Below are 23,197 nucleotides of genomic sequence, written 5' to 3'. Positions count from 1 at the left end.
GTGCTGTTTCTTTTTTATTTTTTCATTATGCTTCTTAGATGGAGTATTTTCAGTGTGAAAATATTTAGGAATTGCTCCTTAGGGGCATATTAAATATTTCCAGATAGGGGCGCCTGGGTGGCGCAGTCGGTTAAGCGTCCGACTTCAGCCAGGTCACGATCTCGCGGTCCGTGAGTTCGAGCCCCGCGTCGGGCTCTGGGCTGATGGCTCAGAGCCTGGAGCCTGTTTCCGATTCTGTGTCTCCCTCTCTCTCTGCCCCTCCCCCGTTCATGCTCTGTCTCTCTCTGTCCCAAAAATAAAAATAAACGTTGAAAAAAAAAATTTTTTTTTAAAAATAAATATTTCCAGATACTATTAGAATAGTGTAAATACATTCAGTTAAATAATATGAAAGGGTTATGAATTATGCATTATGATTTCTTATGGCTTTTTGTCACATGTAATAAAATTTGGATCCATTTCATTTTATAAATTACCTAACTTGATTTTTACAAAATCTTACAATCTTACTTCCTTCAAAGATTTAATAGTAGATTAGTCTCCTGAGGCCTTTTGTTGCTAAGATTTAATTTCCTCTACCCAGATTGTCTGGTTCACAATGAATTATTATCATGAACCATTAAAATGCATGACTCTTTAGTAAAGAGAAACTGTCCATGGACTATTTTCTTTTCTCTTAATTAGCAGAATTCACTAATTTTTCAGTGCATTTTCAAGTGGGAGTACAAATTGGAAATTAGGTGTTTGGTAAAGATGTTGGCTTCTGTGTGAGATAATGGAAAAGGGTGATCAGTTATTATGTATTAACACAAAAGCATTACATATTTGTATCTGTAAAGACACAAATTATGTTATTTTTATAATTTAAAAAAATTTTTTAAATGTTATTCAAGTTTTGAGAGAGAGAGAGAGAGAGAGAAAGAGTGCAAGTTGGAGACACAGAATTCGAGGCAGGCTTCAGGCTCTGAGCCATCAGCATAGAGCCCAACAGGGGGCTCGAACCCATGAGCTGTGAGATCATGACCTGAGCCAAAGTCGGATACTCAACCGACTGAGCCACCCAGGCACCCCATATTATGTTATTTTTAATACTTTAAGAAGTATAAAGTAGATCTTCCTCTTTTATATGTTTATTGGTAAGATAAATATTTTTATCCTAATAAAAGCATGTTTGTGGAGCTGATTATAAAATCTGTTCACTCTAAAACAGTAATATCTAAAATGTAATGTTTATATTTATAAAACAGAAAGCAAAAGTTCCTTTCTAATCCCAATTCCAGTGAAACAGTTTGTTATATATCTTTCCATGATGTTTTCTTTAAATCAACAAATACTTAGTTATGTTACTGTTCTGTGGCATGGTGTTTTGTTTTTTGTTTTTTGTTTTTCGCTTTTGGATACGTTTTCCTATGTGTATATCCTTCCTCAGTATGTTTTCATTTAACTGCTATAATTCATGAAGAATATAATATGAATTACTTATACCACTCCACTATTTGTGGAATTCAATGTTTTTGTTTTTGTTTTTATGTAAAAAAATGCAAAAAAAAGATGTTTTTGCAAGCATCTTTGTGCTTATTTATTTACCTAGCATTCTTGTTCAGTTAGTTTAACTTGAATAAATTTTTGGAGGTGGGTGCACATTTATTAATGTATTTATGATATCTGATAGAAAGCATCAAACTTAAATGATGTTAGCAGAATAACATATACCCAGCTCCTGTTCTGGGGTTAGTCATTGTGCTTAACGTGAAGTGTCTTAAATATTACTTAATTTATGAAATTCATCAGTGATGCAGCTCACAGATAATAATTGGTTTAATTAGAATGACTCAGCTGAAGTATGTATAGAGAAAACATCAGTGAGTATTTCCTTTGTGCCTAGTACTAGGCATTAGGAAGACAAAGATGAAAAACATAATTCCCAACCCTCAGTACTCTCATATTCTAAAGGGAAATAACTCCTTATATTAATCATTTAGCACTTTAGAGACTGTAAGTAATTTTTGTTTGATCAGGTGAAGTATTTGTCACCCCTCAGTAAAGGTGAATAAGGAGACTTCATCTGGCCCAGTTTCATATATGGTGGATAACTAGACCTAACTGTTTTAGTTAGTCTGTTTTAGACTTTGTGTTGGAATATAGAAAGAAGTATTAATTATTTGGGCAGTGTTGGAAAAAGAATATTCCGTTCTTTAACACATTCAACAAATGATTACTTGTTATTTTTTCCCTTGGTTACTAAGGATGACTTTATTAAGAATAAGAAGAGGTCAGAGGGGTGCCTAGGTGGCTCAGTCGGTTAAATGTCTGACTTTGGCTCAGGTCATGATCTTGCAGTTCGTGGGTTCAAGCCCCGCGTCAGGCTCTGTGAGGCCAGCTCAGAGCCTGAAGCTTGCTTCAGATTCTGTGTCTCCCCCTCTCTGCCCCTCACCCACTGGCACTCCGTCTTTCTCTCTCAAAAATGAATAAATGTTAAAAAAAAAATTTTTTTTAAAGAATAAGAGGTCAGATAAAATTAATGTTCTTTCTGTCCCCTAAAGCATCCTCAATGATTGACAGTTTATAATATAGTTTATCTGCATTGCATGACCCTCAGGTTATTGAGACCATGTTAATAAGGATTTTGGATGCTGCCCTAAGAGCTTTCCCCACAATGCGGTCAGCTATGTTATGACAATATATTTATCAAATTTAAAACATTATGTAAGTTAGCTGGGTGCTTTCTAGAGCTGCACTTTTTAAAACAGTAGCTACTAGCTACATGTGCTGTTGAGCAGTCTGGAGGGAGGTAGAGGTAAGAGAATGGGCAAAATAAGTGAAAGGGATTAAGACGTACATACTGCCAGTTATAAAATAAGTCAGAGGGATGAAAAGTATAACACAGGGAACATAGTAGATTATAACAGTTTTGTGTCCTGACAGATAGTGACTACACTTATCATGGTAAGCATGTTGTAATATATAGAATTATGCAATCAGTATGTTGTACACCTGGAAGTAATATAATATGTGAACTATACTTCAATTAAAAAAATTTAAATAATAAAAGAGAAATATGGCTAGTCTGGATTGAGATGTGCTCTAAGTGTAAAAATACACTTATTTCTCAACCTTCTTATGAAAAAAATAATTTTTATTATGGATTAAAAAGGTAATATTTTAGATACATTGGGTTATATCAAATTTTTATAAAATTAATTTTAATTTTTAAAAACTTTTTAATGTTTCTGCTAGAAAATTAAAATTTATATGGTTTGCATTATATTTCCTTTTTAAATGTTTGTTATTGAAGTATAGTGTGAAATTTTATTTTAGGTCTGCTACTAATATGTAACCTTGAGAAAGTCACCGTAACTCTCTGAAAATGAGTTTTTAAAAAAATCTTGACCTTTCCATTGACTTCCAAAGTCAGATGCAATGCCTGTTTGAAATTTCTTCTTGGACATATAATGAGTTCTTCAAATGTAGTGTTTTTTTCTTTTTCCTCTCTCAGTCTGTCCTCTGAATCTTTCTTATATCATCAGTAGAACTGCCATCCATCTACTCTCTCTCTCTTTTTTTTTTTTTTACCCAGTCTCTCACACCTAAATCATTATTGAATCCTATTAGCTGCACCCTAGAAATATAGTCTGTATCCTACCTCAGTTTCCACTCGTAATATAAATCAGCATCATTCCTCACCTTAACTACTAGCGTCGTTGTTTCCCGTGTCCCAATCTGTTCTTCTCATGGTGGCTAAGTAGACCTTTAAAAAGTATAGTTGTCATTCCTCCACTTAAGATAATGAAAAGACTTTCTCTTGTATTAAGAATAAAAATTCATAACTCGTTACCATGACCTATAATTTCCCCATGACTCCTATTTCCCTTTCCTGTTAACACCCTCTTCCTCTGTATCACCCTGTTCCCTGAAAGGTAAGTATATGCAAAACTACCTCCAAAGGCTGTAGGAGCCCTAAGACCAAAGAAAAAGGCTGATGAAAAGGCCCAACAAGTCCAGCTTGACAAGAAATGGTTTATTAAGGGGACTTACAGATAGAACTGTCTTAGGTGGTTGCAAGAGAAATAGACCCCTAACCCCATATCTTTTAAGACTTGCTCTTGTAGCCCTAGAGACTGCGAGTGCATGCTGGGAGATCATCCAAGAGGAGAATGTTTAAGAATAAGTGTGTATTCATAGTCTTATCTCCAGAGCACTTTGAGGATGTTATATACTAATAGTGTACTTAAGGATGTGGTTAAATAAAAGAATGTGGGAGGGGAAGGGGCTATTCTTAGGAAGGTTTCAGGTCACAGAACCTTCATCATGGCAGATTTGTCCAAAGTGCCAATTAGTCTGGTTCACATATATACCATCTATTAAAAATTAATTCATATCAGTGTTTGAAATAATCTATTAATTAGTGAATGTGTATTTTCTGTTTCCTACCTTTGTTAAAATTGTGTTACCACCTTTTTGACCACTTAAACAGTTTGTAGCACAATAAATATTTGCCAGATGAGCACATGATGATCCCAGCTATGAATGAAAGGTGAAATTTTGTTTAATATATCCTATTATGAAGGCCTAAAATCTTTTATTTTAGAATGATTACTGAAAAGGGTTTTATACACGTACAAGCAGTGAGTAAAGACCTTTTAAATTAAAAAACCTAATTATCTAAAATTATCTAATTACCTAATGATTACCCAAAAATATTAAATTCCTATTCAAAGCTATTCATATAAACTGTTTTATTTTTAGCCCCGTGACTTGTAAGTGGCTTGTGCTGTGGAACATGGTTTGTGAGGTGTATTTGAGGGGTGGGATTCAGCAAATAAAGCTTGCACAGAGAGTACTGAGTGGCAGTCGACTCTATTCTGAAATGTTAAGCCCAAGCCACATGCTATCAAGAGCCAGATGAAACTTAATCTATGAAAATTATATAGTGTGTGTCTTTGGTATCTATATGAGTTTTCCTAAATATATGCTGAAATTGTAATCTTTACTGTTAGAATAATCTTAAGCATAATCTTATGATACACTAGCTTAGCGAGGGCAGCATGGTCCTGGCTTCATCTTAAATACCTAGTTAATGCATTTTAATTGACTGGCAATGTAGGTACCTTATTCGATTATTATGAACAGTTAATGTAGTATACTTAGTGTACATTTTTGTTCTCCCAGGTAAATAGTATTATCCAGATTATTTTTTAGAGTAAAGTGTGTAGTTGACAGCAGCCTGTGTAGTCAGTGTTTTATAAGGGATATTTGAAACATATATATTTTCCAAGAATTGCATAAATGAGTCATGTCATTTCCTGAATGATTAGTAGTCTGATGAATCCAAAATATGTAGACAAGTGGATTTAGGATAAGACTTGTAATATATTTTTTTAAGTTTATTTATGAGAGAGAGTGGACTGGGGTTGGGGAGAGAGGGTTCAGAGAGAGGGGGGGAGAGAGAGGATCCCAAGTAGGCTCTGCACTGTCAGTGCAGGGGCTCGAACTCACAAACCATGAGATCATGACCTGAGCCAAAGCCAAGAGTCTGACATTTAACTGACTGAGCCACCCAGGTGACCCAAAGCTTGTAATATTTAAAATACTTTTTGATCTGCTGATTATGATGTGTTTTGAAAATGCTTCTACTAATTAAAAGGGAGAATACTGTTTTTTTGTTAATTAAAAGGGAGAATACTGAACATAAAGCCTTATCATAAATGAGCCATGAGACACTCAGTTTTCTGTTTAAAAGCAAATACTAACATGCTGCTTAATTGCAGTTATAGCTTTATGCATCATTAATATATAAATACAATACATGTTTCTTTTAAGTTAGAAGAATAGCAAATATTTGGAAGCAGTGGTTGTTAGAGCCATTTAATTAGACATTAGTATGTGAAGTATAAATAAAATAATGAAAATTATTAGTACACAATTCTAAATTTGAGTAGAGTTTTGATAAAACCACACTTTTCTTCTGCTTTAAACTTTTAAGATATTTGTGTATATAATTTATGTATCATTGAAATACAAGAAATCCCTTGTGCATAATGAACTTTAACTTAATTATCTCATGTTCCACGAGTCTACAGACACAGTTTGAAATGTACTGAGTTCTCCAGTGATGTTTTTTAATACCGTTAAGTTACAGTCTGTGCCCATTCTATTTTTTACCAACGTTTATTGATTAAATTTGTTTATTCAAGTTCCTAAATTCAAAGTGAAAAAAAAAAAAAAAAACTTTGGGGGAGGGAGCAGAACATGCACTGTTTTAAGTAATTTGTAAATTTTTGGAGGTTTTTTGTTTTTGTTTTTTAAGCTTACTGTTTCTTGCCAGGATGTTCTGTTGATAGTAATTGTATGTATACAACAGTATTTTATTTATTTTATTTATTTTTGCTTAGAAATGTTTTATTTTTTCATTGGTTGATGACTAATTGATCATCTGAATGGTAGCTCTTGCATTGTATGCTAAAATAAGACATATTTTGCTGGCAGGGAGAAATTAGGCTAGTTTCATTGTTTCATCTGTGAAGCTCTCTTGCAAAAAAGAGCAAACCAGGCCAGTTTTAAAATTTAAGTTGCAGAAACATTATTGGTGCTTATTATACCAACACGTTCATATTCAGAACTACTTCATGCAGTAAATATTAATCTCCTTTGCAAAAGTAGGGAAACTGAGGGTCTGAGATTATCTGATATGATTAAATCACACATTTAGGATGAGGCACAGCCTCAACTAATCTGCTGTCACTATAGATTAGATTAGATTTTCTAGATGTTTATATAAATGTAACCATGCGGTGTATATTCTTTTTTTGCCTGGCTTCTTTCATTCAACAGTCATTTTGAGATTCATTTATTTTGTTACATCTCAGTAATTTTTTCCATTTTATTGTTGGGTAGTATCCCACTGTATAAATATGCCACATTATCTTCATTCATCTGTTGATGGAGATTTGAGTTGTTTCTGGATTTAGGCTATTCAAATAAAGCTTCTATGACCATTGCGTATAAGTACAAGTTTTTGTATGTACGTATGTTTTTTTTTTCTCTTGGTAGAACCTGGAAGTGATATGGCCTGATCATATGTTTAATTATATGTTTGACTTTTAAAAAATTGTCAAATTGTTTGCAAAGTCTTTGTACTATTTTAGATACCTACCAGCAGAATTATGAGTATCAGTTCCTCCACATCCTCAGCAACACTTGCAGTGGGCACTTCTTAAAATTGTAGCTATTTTAATAGATGTGTAGTGTTATCTCACTGTGATTTTAACTTTCATTTCCCTAATGACTAATAATATTGAGCATCTTTTTGTGTGCCATCCAGATACTTTCTTTGGTGAATTGACTGTTTAATTGTGCCCATTTAAAAAATTGGATTGTTTGATTTCTTATTGTTGTGTTCTGAGAATCCTTTATATATCCTGGACATAAGTCTTTTGTCAGATGTATACTTTGCAAAGATTTTCTTCCATGCTGTCTTCTTTCATTTTCTTAATATTTTGAAGATTACAGGTTTTTCATTTGGCTTAAGTTCAGTTTATCAATTCTTTGTTTACAGATTATGGTATATTTAAGACATTTTGGTCTAACTCAAGACCACAAAAATGTTCTCTTCCATTTTTTTCTACAAGTTTTATAGTTTTAAGTTTTACATTTAGATCTATGATCTACTTTTGAATTAATTTTTGTATGGTGGGAGGTATGGATTTAAGGGTTTTTTTTTTTTGGTTTTTTTTTTGTTTTTTTTTTTGTTGTTGTTTGTTTTTTATATATACATATCCATTTGTTCCAGCATCATTTATTGAATAATACTATCCTTCGTCATCTGTATTGCCTTTGAGCCTTTGTCAAATATCCGTTGTTGGTATATATGAGGGTTTATTTGTGGATTCCTTGTTTTGTTTCTTGATCTATTTATCTTTATGCTAATACAATGCTGACTTGATTTCTCTAGTTTTTTAATAATCCTTGAAACCAGTTGAAATCAGTTGAGATGTTGATTGGAATTGCACTGGATTTATAGATAAACTTGGGAAGAATTGGCATCTTTTAAAGGATTTTCTTTTATTTCTCTTAGCAAAATTATGTAGTTTTCAATATATATGTTTCTCATCCCTTAAGATTTTCATAATTTTGATACTATTGTAATTGATTTTTAAATTTTTCCTTACTTTCAGATTTTCACTGCTAGTATATAGAAATATAACTTTTTAAAAAATGTTGAACTTATATCCCACAAACTTCTTAAATCACATATAGTGTTAGATGATATTTTGTAGATTCCATCAGATTTTTTGCATAGAAAGTCATGTCATCTCTAAATGAAGACAGTTTTTCTTCTTTCCTGTGTAAATGCCTTTATTTCTAAAAAAAAAAAAAAATGCTGGATTGCACTGACCAGAACCTCCAGTATAATATTAACTGCTAAGTGCAACATCCCTGTTGTGTTCCTAATTTTAGGGGAAAGCATTTAGTGTTTCACCATTAAGAATAGTATGAACTGTAGCATTTTTGTATATCCCTTTTATCAGATTGAAGAATTCCCTTCTATTTCTAGTTTGCTGAAAGTGTTTTGTTTTGATTTGATTTGACTTGTTTTTAATCAGGAATGGATATGGGATTTTGTCAGATTTTTCCCCTTCATTTATTGAAATGATCATGTGGTTTTTCTGTTATAGCTTATTTCTATGGTGAATCATACTGAGTTTTCAGTGTTAAACTATCCCTGCATTTTTGCGATAATCTCCACTTGGTAATATTATTATTATGTTGTAGAATTATGTAAGTTTTGTTTATATTTTCTGTGTTCATGAAGAGTATTGTTCTGTAATTTTTTTTTGTCTTATTTTGATATCAGGGAAATGTTTGCCACATAGAATGATTTGGGAAGTATTTTCTCCTTTGCAGTTATTCTGAATAGTCTAAAACCACATGTAGAATTGGTATTATTTCCTCCTTAAATGTTAGGTAGAATTTATCAATGATGCTAACTGGGCCAGGAGTTTTCTTTTTGGGAAGGATTTTAATCTCAGCCTGTTAATTTATTTAATAGATACAGGGTTATTAAAGTTGTACATTTATTCTTGAGTGAACTTTGGTTACCTGTGTCATTTAAGAAAGTTGTCCATTTCATCTGTGTTGTCAAGTGTAGTGGCATAAAGTTATTTATTAAAATTTCCCCATTCTTAAAATATCTGTAGCATCTGTAGTGATGCCATCAATCTCATTCTTGGCATAAGTAATGTCTGTCTTCTCTTTTTTTCCCTGATGAATCTAGATTAATCACTTTTATTGATCTTCTCAAAGAATGTCCTTTTTTGTTTTCCATTTCTTTGATATCCACTTTGATTCTAACTATTTCCTTTATTCTGCTTAGTTCGGTCTTAATTTTCTCTTTTATTCTGGAAGATGTAGTTGTTCATTTAAAACCATTCTTTTTTCATATAGGTGGTTAGTGCTATATATTTCTCCCTAAGTATTACTTTTAGCAGCATCCACAAATTCCGATATGTTGAGCTTTCTTTTTCCTTCGGTTAACAATACTTAGCAAATTCCTTTTGATTTCTTCTTTCATCCATGGGTTATTTAGGAAGTGTGTTATTTAATTTCAAACATTTGGATATTTCCTAAAGATATTTCTGTTAAAGATATCTAATTTCATCCCGTTGTGATCAGAGGACATGTTTTGTCTTTATTACTTTTCCTTTTATTGAAACATGTTTTATGGTCTAGAATATACTGTATTTTTTAATGTTTTATGAACACTTGATAAGATTTTGTATTCCATTGTTAGATGAATACCTGACCTGTCAGTCAGGTCAAATTGGTTAATAGTGCTGTTCATGTCTACTATAACCTTGTTGATTTTCATGCCTACTTGTCCTGTCAGCTGTTGGGAAGGATGCTGAAGTCATTTGCTGTATTTTGAAGATCTGTTATTAGGTATATTAGCCTTTATGACTATAATTAGTTATTCTCTTTTTCATTGTGAAATGACTGCCTTTATTTCTGGTAATTATTCTTGGGTTTGAAATTTATTTTTTGTGATATTACTATAGCCATTCCAGTTTCCTGCCATTAATCCTATCTGGTTTTTTGTTTGCCTTCAGACATTGTAGTTTTCATTTCTAAAGACTTTTCATATGGGAGACTTTAGGAAAAATTATTTAACCACTCTGTCTTCATTTTCTTCTTTATTAAAGGCACATAATAAAAGAACCTATAACATAAAATTGTTTTGAGAATTGAGTAAATGTATCAAAATGCTCACAAATACATATATATCACAGTATAAGTTCTGAATAAATGTAATCTATAGCTATTGTTCCTACTCTTATGGCTGCTGTTTAAAAAAAGTATTTTTAAATCCATAACATACTGAAACAGAATTTCCTATTGATTTAGATACCCAAGAAGTTTCTTGTTTGGACTTTCGTTAGTCATCTTTAATCTAACTAAACTAGAATATCATCACAACTCAAAAAAATACCTGTTTCATTTTGTTTTTGTTTTGTACTTAAGATTGTTTACAAAAATATAGGTATACTGTCATTATCATATTTTTCAAATTCAGTGAATATGTAATTCCCAAATGCATTAGAATTATACAGTAGTTGTGAGTTCTCAAATGTACATACTTTGGTTTAAATATAGGACATATTGAAATTAGTCATTTTTTTAATCAAAGGAAGTAAACGTTTACATTTAATATTTTGTATGAGTCCTTCACATTACTATCATTTATTATGAGTCATTTATTTCTTTCCTTCTTTCTCTCTCTCTCTCTCTCTCTCTAGATTGGGCAGCTGGCTTTTAAAGGAATGAGGAGACTCAATAGAATCCAGTCAATTGTGTTTGAGACTGCCTACAACACCAATGAGAACATGCTGATTTGTGCCCCTACTGGGGCTGGAAAGACCAACATTGCAATGCTTACAGTTCTGCATGAAATTCGCCAACATTTTCAACAAGGTGTTATCAAAAAGAATGAATTTAAGGTAGGAAATTAACAGGTTAGACCATAACTTTTTAAATTGTAAAATTAAAATCATTTGTAGTTGTTCATGTTACATGAAATCTAGAATAAAAGGGTATATTCATGATGTCATGTAAAGATTGCTGCTTGAATTTCTCTATTACTGTGAAAGCATTCCCAGTTTGTGTTAGGAAAAATCCTATTACCCCTGTGAAAAGCTGTGAAAATACATTTAGCTTTGAAGCAGAACCAATTTTCAGAGGGATGAGACTATATACAAAAATTTCATTGTCCTTTAAATAGCTGCACACTTATCCGAGAAGGAGAAGTACTTTTCAGATATCACTATTAAGATTTTTTACTCCTAGTGGCTACAATTATATTTCACAATAAATTGTGACTTACATGGACTGCTGTGAAACAAATGACCTTCTAGGTTTTGCTCATTTATCAAGGTAGTGTTTTCCTTGGCACAGATTGTATATGTTGCTCCAATGAAAGCCTTGGCAGCTGAAATGACAAATTACTTCAGCAAACGTCTAGAGCCACTGGGCATCGTTGTGAAAGAATTGACTGGGGATATGCAGTTGTCAAAAAATGAAATTTTACGAACTCAGGTATGTTGTGTACTTAGACTTTTTTAATACCATTATTTTTCAGGTAATAGTGAAAATTGTTAAACAACTATACCTAAGTAGCTATAAAATATAAACCTAATGAAATGAACTTCTTTTGTCTGTAATTACATCTTACCTCCACAAAAGAGGTTTTTGCTGGTGCACTGTCCTATTTTATCCCTTCTAACTCTATGATTCTTGCTGTATCTTGACTATTGTTAGATGTCTGGTGTAAATTTTAAGTCCATTAACACTAAATGTTTTTTTTAAACAGTAGAGAATGAGAATGTGGATAAGACCAGACTTTAGTTTTAAGAGCAGGAAAATATATAGATTCTTAAATGACCCCACTAGTATTCTAAACTGTTGTATAAGGATTGCTTAACAAAAAATAAAAGTTTTTAGTCATTCTTTATTTCATCAGATAGAAAGTTACTAAATCATGCACTGTATATAGCACTATATTAGGTGAAGTGCGTGACAGCAAAGATATTGAAGATATGCTTCCTGCTTTCAAGGATCCTATACTATGACTGAATAGGCAAAAACTATATTAGAGCTATAACAAGATTATCATTAATTGATGCAACATCAACTAAGGTAATGTTCATTATGCTCTGGAAAAATCCAATAATGGACAACCAAATATTAATGGGATAGTTCAGCCTCAAGGATGATCTGGAGTGGGCACTAGGGAATACACTGGCCTATTAGCCTGGCATCCTTGCCAGTGTCTCAGGACAAATTACCTGTCCTTACTGGTTGTTAAATATGTATTTTTTAAACATTATACCTGATATGTAATTAATACTATTAGAATTTAAAGTCAGGGGTTGGGGGATGGGGATTGGAGAAAGGTGGTCAAAAGGTATAAACTTCCAGTTATGAGATAAGTACTAGGGATACAATGTAAAACATGATGACTATAGCTAACCCTGCTACATGTTATACAGCCAAAATTCTTAAAGAGAGGATATCCTAAGAGTTCTCATCATAAGGAGAATTTTTTTTCTTTTTATTTCTTTTTCATTTTATTGGTAACTTTTTAATTGTATGATGGATGTTAACTAAACCTACCATAATAATCATTTCACAGTATATGTAGGTCAAATCATCATGCTATATACCTTAAACTCATACAGTGATATATGTGAATTATTTCTCAGTGAAACTAGAAAAAACAAACAAAAGTGGTTAGAGGAAGCAGATAGACATTTTTCCAAAGGATACATGCAGATGGACAGTAGGTATATGCAGAGATGCTCAGCATCACCAATCATCAAGGAAATGCAAATCAAAACTGAGATATCATCTCACACTTGTTAGAATGCCTACTATCAAAAAGGCAAGATAAGAAGCGCCAACAAGTATATGGAGAAAAGGGAACTTATGTGTACTGTTGGTTGGAATGTAAATTGGTGCAGCCCTGGAAAACAGCATGGAGGCTCTTCATAAAATTGAAGGTAGAACTACCTTATGATCCAACAATTCTGCTTCTGGGTGTATATCCAACAGAAATGAAATTAGGATCTCAAAGATCCTGTGTCCATTACAGCATTATTAAAACAGCCAAGAAAAAATACTTTTAGACTTTAAAGATTTATTAGTGAAGATCAGACACATATTTCAGTTGTAGTAGATAAAAGGCAGTAATCAGGATTTAGCACTCATTGTTTTTAATATTCTTTTTATTTTATGAAATAATAGAGGGGAGTGTATTAATGTTTAGCATCTGTCACAGTTTTTAAAAAATCTCTAATTTAACAAATGGTTTTGTGTTTCAAAAAGAGGTGGCAGAAGGAAAAAGTCAGTGGAGCTACAACATAGTTTTTATATTTAGGATCTATAAAACTTTTTCTTTGCCCTTTTACATTATACTACAATCTCAGATTTACTTATTTTGTTAACATGAATAGATTTTTAACTGCTGAAAATGGTCGACAGTAAAGCACACATTATTTGAATTTTGATCACATATTTATGAGTTCAGGTAATGGCACCTTAGGAGCTTGACCTTTCTTTTTTTCACATTTTCAGCTTCAGAATTAATTTTAAAATGTATAGTGTACTTCTACGACAGTTAATTTAGGTCTTTTGTTGGGTAAATTCTAATCCTAAGATAATGTAAAAGAATTATGTGTTTTTATTATAATAAATACATTATTTTTAAATATTTTGTCAGTGGTAACAGCTGAATAGTAAACGAATAATTTTATTATTCTGTCATTGTAAGTTTTAGCTTATATTGCATAACTATGATACGTGGTTAGGTTTTAAAGACGAGACTAATATGTGGGGTCTTCATTAATTACTCTGGCTAAAATCAATATGGTAATTTTTGACGTACGTTTTATCCCATTGCCTTGAAGGGATATGAGTCTCTTTTATTAATGATAGTGTTCTTTTCTATAGTGATGCTTTGGATCAGCATGTCCTGAACTCTATCAACGGACACTTTAAGTTACTCTAGTTATTGCTTTCAGCCACTAGAGCTGTGCATGGTTGGGAAATTCACTCATGTAGGAAAAGCATCAAACTTACAGATTTTGTTTTGGGTAGTTATGTCTTTTTAGAGTAGGTTTTGTTCTGGTGTTGGCCTGCTTTTTTACATGGGACTCCTGGGTTTTCTCCCATAAAAGTATTACTAGCTTTTATTCCGGCATTTGGAAGGTTCCCATGTTATTGGGCTTTTCACACTGATTTTCAAGCTGCTCTCTCAACTCTGAATCCCACCTCTGAACTCTGATATCTAGCACCTTCAGCCAGTGAGGCTGTGGTTTTTCCCACCTCCTTGTTTTGCATCTGTAGCAGTGGGTCTGTGATCATACTCTTGGGTCGGTAGTTTGCAAACTGGTAATTCTTAATCCCTTTCAATTGATACTACATTTCTCTGTTTTTTACCACTTTCTGATGCTTCCCTGTGTCTTAAACAGTTTTTTTTTAATTGTATACAGTATTTTATGATTATCTGCAGAAATTCCTGCCACTTGTTTGTTCATCTGCCATTATTGGTAATAGATTTCAATTTCCTAATATTTTTATTATTGAGTTTATTAGTATTTCAAACATACTAATTGTCTTCTCCTAGCAGTGAAGGTGGGAAGCATATTTTAAAAATCTAACTGTTCTTTTAAAAGTTTATCCAGGGGACACCTGGCACCACAAGGCTTAGTCGGTTGAGCATCCAACTTTGGCTCAGGTCATGATCTCTTGGTCTGTGAGTTGGAGCCCTGCGTGGGGCTCTGTGCTGACAGCTCAGAGCCTGGAGCCTGCTTTGGATTCTGTGATTCTCTCTCTGACCCTCCCCCCACTTGTACTCTGTCTCTGTCTCTGTCTCTCCCTCCCTCTCTCTCTCTCTCTCTCAAAAAGAAACATTAAAAAAAAAACAATTTATCCAAAACCCATACATTTTTTCCTTATAACATTTTTTAGAATCTTGTTATTCCAAATGAATTTTTCTCAAAAATATATTCAACATATTATATGCAAAATGCCTTCTATTGTCATTATTTTAATCATCACATGAGTGGAGACATTCTAATAATTTCTTAAAATGCATTTTTATTTTTATTTAAAAAAAATTTTTAATGTTTATTTTTGAGAGAGAGAGAGAGAGAAAGAGAGAGAGAGAGATAGAGTGCTCAAGTGGGGAAGGGGAATAGAGAGAGAGGGAGACACAGAATCTGAAACAGGCTCCCAGCTCTGAGCTGTCAGCACAGAGCCCCACACGGGGCTCGAACTCGGGAACAGCGAGATCATTAGCTAGGCTGAAGTTGGACACTTAACTGACTGAGCCACCCAGGCACCCCCTTAAAATGAGGTTTTAATTAAAGGGTTTTTCTGTAAATTTCTAACATTTTCTATGAAATTTGAGTGTTGAGATACCACCCCGCCTTTTCCTTGAAACATTAAAAAAAAAAAATTTTTTTTAACTTTATTTTTGAGAGAGAAAGAGAGCATAAGCAGGGGAGGGGCAGAGAGAGAGGGAGACACAATCCGAAGCAGGTTCCAGGCTCTGAGCTGTTAGCACAGAACTCAACGCAGGGCTTGAACTCACAAGTGGTGAGATCATGACCTGAGCCGAAGTTGTATACTTAACTGACTGAGCCACCCAGGCACCCCTCCTTGAAACATTTTAAATTTTATTTTGTTAAAGAATCTAGAGAACTGTTACCTGAAAACAGGAGTAACAATTATATTTTTACATATACAGTTGACCCTTGGACAATGTGGGGGTTTAGAGGTGCTTATCCCCCCCCCACCACCATAGTTAAAAATCCATGTATAGTTTTGACTTTCCAGAAACTTAACTATTGTTGACCAGAAGCCTTTCCAATAACATAAACAGTCTATTAACACATGTTTATATGTTATATGTATTATATACTATCTATTCTTACAATAAAGTAAGCTAGAGGAGACATAATGTTATTAAGAAAATTGTAAGGAAGAGAAAATACATTTATAGTACTATATTATATTTATCAAAAGAAATCTGCACATAAGGGGACTTGCACAGTTCAAACCCATGTCATTCAGGGGTCAACTGTAGTCACTTGAACAAATTTTGGTTCTGTTAACATAATGAACTAAATCATGCTTAAATTTTTAAGTGTATATAATGGAAAGAAGTTGACAGATTTGTATAACACAGTGCAGACTTCAAACTTATGGACACATTTGATTCTGAAAGTATGCTCATGTATTTATAGAAGGTGTGTTACATATGATACATTCCAAGTTAGCTCCCAGAGTTACCTGAACATACAATTACAGAGGTCATATCTCAAAACTACACATCAGGACACATAGACTGATTTTTTTAGTATGTGATTTTTACTTTCATAATGTCTTGTAAGGCATATAGATTAACTCAAAATTTGACTTTTAAAAAATTGCCTCCATTAAAATTTTCTGAAATTTGAACCATTCTAGAGTATCTGAGATCATACATATGATGTGTGTCTTACCTAAAGAAATGAGTTTTGTATCCCGATGGATACAATTTTAGGGAAGAAAGCAAGTCAGTTTATTCCTCTTTTATTGCTTGCAAGTCTAGCCTTAAGAAATTTTCTACAAATGGTAAGTTCAGCTTTGGCAATCTTAAGTCACTGTTGTGCCAAAACCACGGCTCTTCCTCTGTGTGATTCTGCTTTGGTCTTTCTGCACACCATTAACAGCCTTTTTTTTTGTTTTGTTTTGTTTTGTTTTGTTTTGTTTTGTTTTGTTTTAAACTCTGCATTGATTTGGTCATTCTCATTACACTACAGCAGGAACTCTCAAAATGTGGTACAGGGATGTTATATTTCCTAAGATTCTTTCCGGGGTTGGCAAAGTTGAAACCTATTTTTAGAATAACATGATGATATTATTTTCTTTCACTCTCCTTCTCTCACACATATATCGTGGAGTTTTCCAGAGTCTGCATAAGGTGTGATGTTGTCATCATTGATGGCTTATGGAATGAGTGCTTTCTATTCTTTTTTTAAATTTTTAAAAATTTTAAAAATTTTATTTAAATCCAAGCTAGTTAACATATAGCGTAGTAATAGTTTCAGGAGTAGAATTTAGTGATATATCACTTAGATATTATACCCACTGCTCATCCCAACAAGTGCTGTCCTTAATGTCCATAACCCATTTAGTACATCCTGACTGAACACCCATCCAGCACTTTCTAGTATAAGAAATTGAGACAGACAGACAGACAGACAGACACAGAAAGAAAGGAAGGAAGGAAGGGAGGGAGGGAGGGAGGGAGGGAGGAAGGGAAGAGAAAGCCCACAAATACAAAAGCTCTTTGGGCCCTCAGTAATTCTAAGAGTACAAAGAGGTTCCAAAGCCAAATCATTTTGAGAACTACTACTACTTACATAAGACAGTGGATTCTCTTCATAATCTACATCCAGCCTGCTTTTCAACCTTATGTCCCAACTGCTTTCCTATATACACTCTAACCAGACCATTTTTGCTTTTTCTAAAGAGCATTGCTCAAGTAACATTTTCTCAAGTAAACAATTCTATTTCCTCATGCATTTTCTCTTTTTCATAATGTCTTTTTTTATTCATTGACAGTTATCCAAATCTTATCCATTCTTCAAAGCCCAGTTCAAACCCCATGAGTACTTTATTTTCTCTTGTCTGAATCCTATATCACCATTCATTTATATTCATAAAATGAGATCTATTCCATAAAATCGATGTTTTTGGATCTGATGTGATCTTAGAAATCTGGCCCACTCTCAAAATTGCAATTGCTCTTGCACTGTATCTACCTGTGTTACTAATGCCAATGAAAGAACACTTATGGAAAGACAAGGGAGTTAACACTTGCATTCAAATTATGAGTCAGTCACTATGCTAAGTATATATGTGTATCCTTGGTTAGTCATTACAAGAACCTTATTGACTAGTGTCTCCACTTTACAGATAGAGAAAGTAAAATTCAAATCTACTTAGATTTATATATTATAGTTTCAAAAGATTTATGACACCCTCCCCCCCCCCCATTTGCTTATTTCTGAACTTCCCCAGACCTGCTTTGTGTCTTTGGTCAGTATCTGTTAATTCCGTAAGGGCAGGGACCATGTGCTTGCCCTCAGTAATAGTTTATAAATTGAGTCTCTTGTGTTTGTTCTTTATTTTCCTCCATGATAAATATAGCCCTGCTATTAGTGATGCTAATTTTGTAGATCTGAAACTGTATAGTTTCTTTACTCTAACCCTAGAGGTTAGTGTACTAACCTCTTTACCTTGTCCTACTATGTATTCTCACAGATTCTCAAAGATCAGTAGACAGTGCTGTTATCAGTGCCTTTGAGATTGGGCTGCAGAGAGAGCAAAGTGGGAATATTGCAGGGCATGTAGGGATACAGACATACTCAATTTTTAATTTTGAAGTTTTAATTTTTTGCTTTCCCACCTTTTCGCTTTTGTCATTTTTCATAGCTTTTAATGATTCCCCTTCTAGTTTTTTTTTTTTTTTTTTTGGTAAATAAGTTTCCCAAAAATTAATATAATTAAATATAATCTTGAAATTCCCCTGTCATTTAAAAAATATTTTCAGTATTGTTGGTCTTTATTTTTATAACATGGGAAAGCAAATTAGTCTCATTTGTAAGTTCTTTGTCATACTATTCTGACATATTATTCCCTTGTTCATAAACTTTCATTGGTTCTTTATTGCTTATTGAATTAAATCCAACTACCTAGCTTGTTAAGAATCTTGTATAAATTAAGTATAATACGAGATGTGATTTCTTTTGTGGTTCACTAGGGACTGTCAGGTCTAGTAGCAGTTATGATTTTATTGAGGTTTGAATGTAAAATTTCTTTCTACAAGACAGGATTGTATAATTCTAAGATTTATTGTCATGAGAAACAGCCTACGTAGACAACAAATATGTTGTTGAAGACCAGATGGTCTTCAACTGAAAAGCCACTTTGTACAACTTTAAAGAACTCAGTAAATTTGTCATCAGTGAAAACCCCATTTTTCTTTCCCAACCTTATTTTCTATTGTTCTTCATTTTGATTACTTTCAGATTTCTCCCCCTAACTGGATCATTTGTGAAGAGTTACTGTTGCACAGTGTTCACTGTTGTTTTTAATAGTTCCATTGAGCAACTGTACTTTTCCTTACCCCTGTCCTTCCTCATCTCATGTTATCTTTTCTGCATCCCTCTCTAATACCATAGATGCAGTGTTCCTTTGAACCTTACTTAGTGAAAATACTGGTCAGAAACTTCAGAAAAGATTTCTCCTGTCCTGGTAGTAACTCTATATTAAAGCAAGGCATGTGCCCTGAATTCTGAAATTGTTCTCCTATTTCTTTTATATTTGTTTGCTCATCCTTAGGCTGGGGTGAGTTTATCTGTGCAACTTTTGGAGTCAAGATGAGCTGTTTTAGGTTTTGTTTTTGTTTCTCTTTTGGCTGGGGATGGAGAGAGACTCTGTTAAAATCTTTTAGGTGTAGGCAACAGCAAAGGGAACCCTGAATTTCTGTTATATTCTGTTATTAGAGCTCCGGTAACCTTGGTTGGGAGGCTGTGTGTGGTGTGCATGCATATGCATGTGCTTGTATCACGCACACTGCCCTGATTTATTCTTCTCTGAGGAGGGTTTTTATTTTACTGAGAATATGTATATACGTAGGAGTAGAGGGTGGGAACAAAGGGGAGTTGAAAAAATGGGTTTGAAATTACATATGCTAGGTTTCCATTTTATCTGGATATTTGTGTGTTACATGTTTAATTTATTGCTGCCTTCTGTATAAAATCTGAGGGTGTCTTTATTTCATCTCCATTCTTGAAGGATATTTTTTCTGGATATAAACTTGTAGGTTGTCAGTTCTTTCCTTTCGCACTTGAAAAATGCCCCACTTTTTTCTGGTCTCCATGGTTTCTGAAGAAATATCCACTGTTATTCAAATTGATCTTCCTCTATAGGTAAAATGTTTCTCTCAGTCTTTTAATATTATGTCTTTGTCTCTAGTTTCCAGAAATTTGATTATGACATGTCTAGTTGTAGATGTTTGGGGTTTATTCTGTTTAGTGTTTCTTTACCTTCTTGAGTCTGCAGGTTTGTCACATTTGGGAAACTTTGAACTTGTATTTCTTGAGTCCCTTGTTCTTTCTCCTATCCTGGGACTCCATGGGCAAGAATGTTAGATCTTTTGTTATAGTCCCACAGGACCCTGAGATCTGTTCTTTTTTTTTTTTTTTTTTCAATCTATTTTCTCTCTGTTGCTCAGATTTGATAAACTCTTTTGATCCATCTTTGAGTTCATGGATTCTTTCATCTATTGACTACATGCTTGCTTCCAGTGACTTTTAATTTAGGGTGTTGTCAGTTTTCATTTCCAAACGTCCTATTTAGTTTTTCTTTGCTGAGACTTTTTTTTTTAATTTATTTCAAGTGCGAGTTGCTTTAAAATCTTATCAGATAATTCCAACATGTTGGTAATCTCAGTCTTGGCATCTGTTTCATGTCTTTTCTCATTTGGGTTGAGATTTTCCTGGTTATTGTTTGTTTTCAGTTGTATGCTGGGCCTTTTGGGTATTATATTATGAGACTGGTTTCTATTTAAATCTTGTTACCTGTTACTGCTCAAATGATACCCAGGACTCTTTTCACACATGTCCCCAGCCCCTCAGTGCCAGTCTCATCAGCATACGGTGAGGTTGGGGAGGACCACATTTTTCCTTAATGGTGTTTGGCTGGTATTGTCAAAAAGTGTTAGTTTGTCAGGGTTTCTCCCTTCAGTACATTGGCTAGAAAAACCTCTAGTATTTTGACTGTTTTGCTTTGTTTTGTTTGAGGGTGAGTTCTGCATTCGTAAGCTTTCTGAGTTGTGACCTTCTTCCACACCAAGCTAGGATTATTGGAATCAAAGAAAGAAACCCTAAAGAACTCACTGCTAAGTCATTCCTTGAATTCTGAAGTCCCTATAAAGTCCCTCTTTGACTGTTAGAGTCTTCTGATGTCTATTTTATATATTTTCTTTGGAATTTTTACTAATAATAAGATGAAATGTGTCTCCTCCGTCTTCTTAGCCATATAGACTTAAATTATAATGCATTCAAATTTATCAACTTCATCTGTGGTTTGTGCCTTTTTCATTAGTTGTATTTTCTAGGAAATACTACTTTATTCTTCCTACCATTTTTCTTCTGTTAGATTTAAAGTTTTGTTTTTTTATACTTAAGTCTTAAATCTCCCTGAATTTTTATTGCTATTTTGATGAGGGCAGGGTTCTAATTTTATTGTTTTATCTGAGAAAAATCATCATGTTTTTCTCTTTTTCTTGGTGAATATGAAATGTCACCTTCATGATATTCTAAATTCTACTGTTTTCTTATAGCTCTACTAAGCTTCGTATTGTTACATTGATGTATATGTCTGGCCTGGCCTCAGGACCACAGTGTTTTAATTACTGTTATTTTAAGGATGCCTGAGTGGCTCAGTCAGTTAAGTGTCCGACTTCAGCTCAGGTCATGATCTCACGGTTCAAGCCCTGTGTCTGGCTCTGTGTTGACAGTTCGGAACATGGAGCCTGCTTCAGATTCTCTGTCTCCTTCTCTCTCTGCCCCTCCCTTGCTCACACTCTGTCTCTCTCTTTCTCAAAAATAAATAAACATTAAAAACATTTAATTACTACTATTTTAAAATTTTTTTTTTTTCAACGTTTATTTATTTTTGGGACAGAGAGAGAGCATGAACGGGGGAGGGGCAGAGAGAGAGGGAGACACAGAATTGGAAACAGGCTCCAGGCTCTGAGCCATCGCCCAGAGCCCGACGCGGGGCTCGAACTCATGGACCGCGAGATCGTGACCTGGCTGAAGTCGGACGCTTAACCGACTGCGCCACCCAGGCGCCCCACTACTATTTTAGAATAACTGTTGAATGTAAAGCAAATCCCACTTCCTTACTTTATTCTCATTTTCCAGAATAATCTTAGCTGTTCTTGGACCTTTACTTGAGTATTTTCATTTTGAAATCACACTCTTTCATTTCATTAAAGGATCTGCTGGGATTTTGATTAGAATTGCATTGAATTTATAGAATACTTTGGGGGGGAAATCGACCCTTTTATCTTGTTCTCTCTGCATCCATTACCATTATATATTTTCCAAATTTTAGGTCTATTTTTGCCCTTCAGAAATGTTTTATAATTTTCATTATAGGTTTTATATATCTTTTCATTGACTCATTTAAGATCTTGTATTATTAGTTGCTATCTTTAAAAATTTCTGCTATGTGATGATTATCACTGGAGTTAAGAATGTTGATTTTTGTGTATTTACATTGTATCCCACAATGCTGCTAAATGGCTCTTATTAATACTGATAACTTATCTATAAATATCGTTGGTTTTTTATATAGATGGTGATACAATCTGCAGATTACAGTGGCACGGTCTCAGTAACTTTGAAAGTAGCCCAGCCTTAGAGGCCGATGTTTTTATAATTAGATTCTCTATCTTACTCTGTGTGTGTGTGTGTGTGTGTGTGTGTGTGTGTGTGTGTGTGCGCGCGCGCATGCTTGTGCTTTCATTGTTTGAAACATTTCCTCTTGTATTTTATATTTCTGACCTGGTGAGGAGAGTTTACATCAGCTTATTCTGTTTTCTTGAGTGGAAGTTACAAAATACACTATTCTCTTGTTAATGGACAACAGACAATTAAAAATATCACAGAATAATTATTAAAGTATACGTGAGGGATTGCTAAGAAAGTATATTTTTGTTTTGAAGGTCTGGAATGTCCAAATCTTTTTCTGAATTATTAAATTAAAAGTTGAAAACAGAAACCATATATGTTATCTGTCAGGAGAAGAAAATCCACAAACAGAAATATGAAAGTAGTATAAAGTTCAGAAGTACAGAAATTATTCAGCCTATGTCTTATATTTATGGTAAAAAAAAAAGCGTTTTGTTATTACTTGGAAGCAAAATTTACCATAATAAAAATTTGGCTAATTGAAAATAAACATCCATTTAAAGGAAGCAAGTTTTAAAGTACTAGTGGTTCTTTGATTGATAGCAGTTCCAGACCTTGCTTTTATATCTTACTCAAATAAAGAAAAAAATAAAAAAGGATCTTTAAAT

General features: G+C 33.6%; 1 protein-coding gene across 4 annotated transcripts in view; it reads left to right on the top strand.

The window, feature by feature from the left end:
* ASCC3 (activating signal cointegrator 1 complex subunit 3) overlaps positions 1–23,197 on the top strand; it is a 355,335-nt gene that overhangs the window by 87,865 nt on the left and 244,273 nt on the right. For all 4 annotated transcript variants that reach the window (XM_045499142.1, XM_045499143.1, XM_045499144.1 and 1 more), the window contains exons 9-10: positions 10,794–10,994; positions 11,449–11,589. In XM_045499142.1, the coding sequence (XP_045355098.1) occupies positions 10,794–10,994; positions 11,449–11,589 (342 nt within the window). The remainder of the gene's footprint in view (positions 1–10,793; positions 10,995–11,448; positions 11,590–23,197) is intronic.

Source organism: Leopardus geoffroyi, chromosome B2, assembly GCF_018350155.1.
Source record: "Leopardus geoffroyi isolate Oge1 chromosome B2, O.geoffroyi_Oge1_pat1.0, whole genome shotgun sequence".
NCBI lineage: Eukaryota > Metazoa > Chordata > Mammalia > Carnivora > Felidae > Leopardus > Leopardus geoffroyi.
Note: the sequence above shows the minus strand (reverse complement) of the source record. Positions and strands in the feature narration are given on the sequence as shown.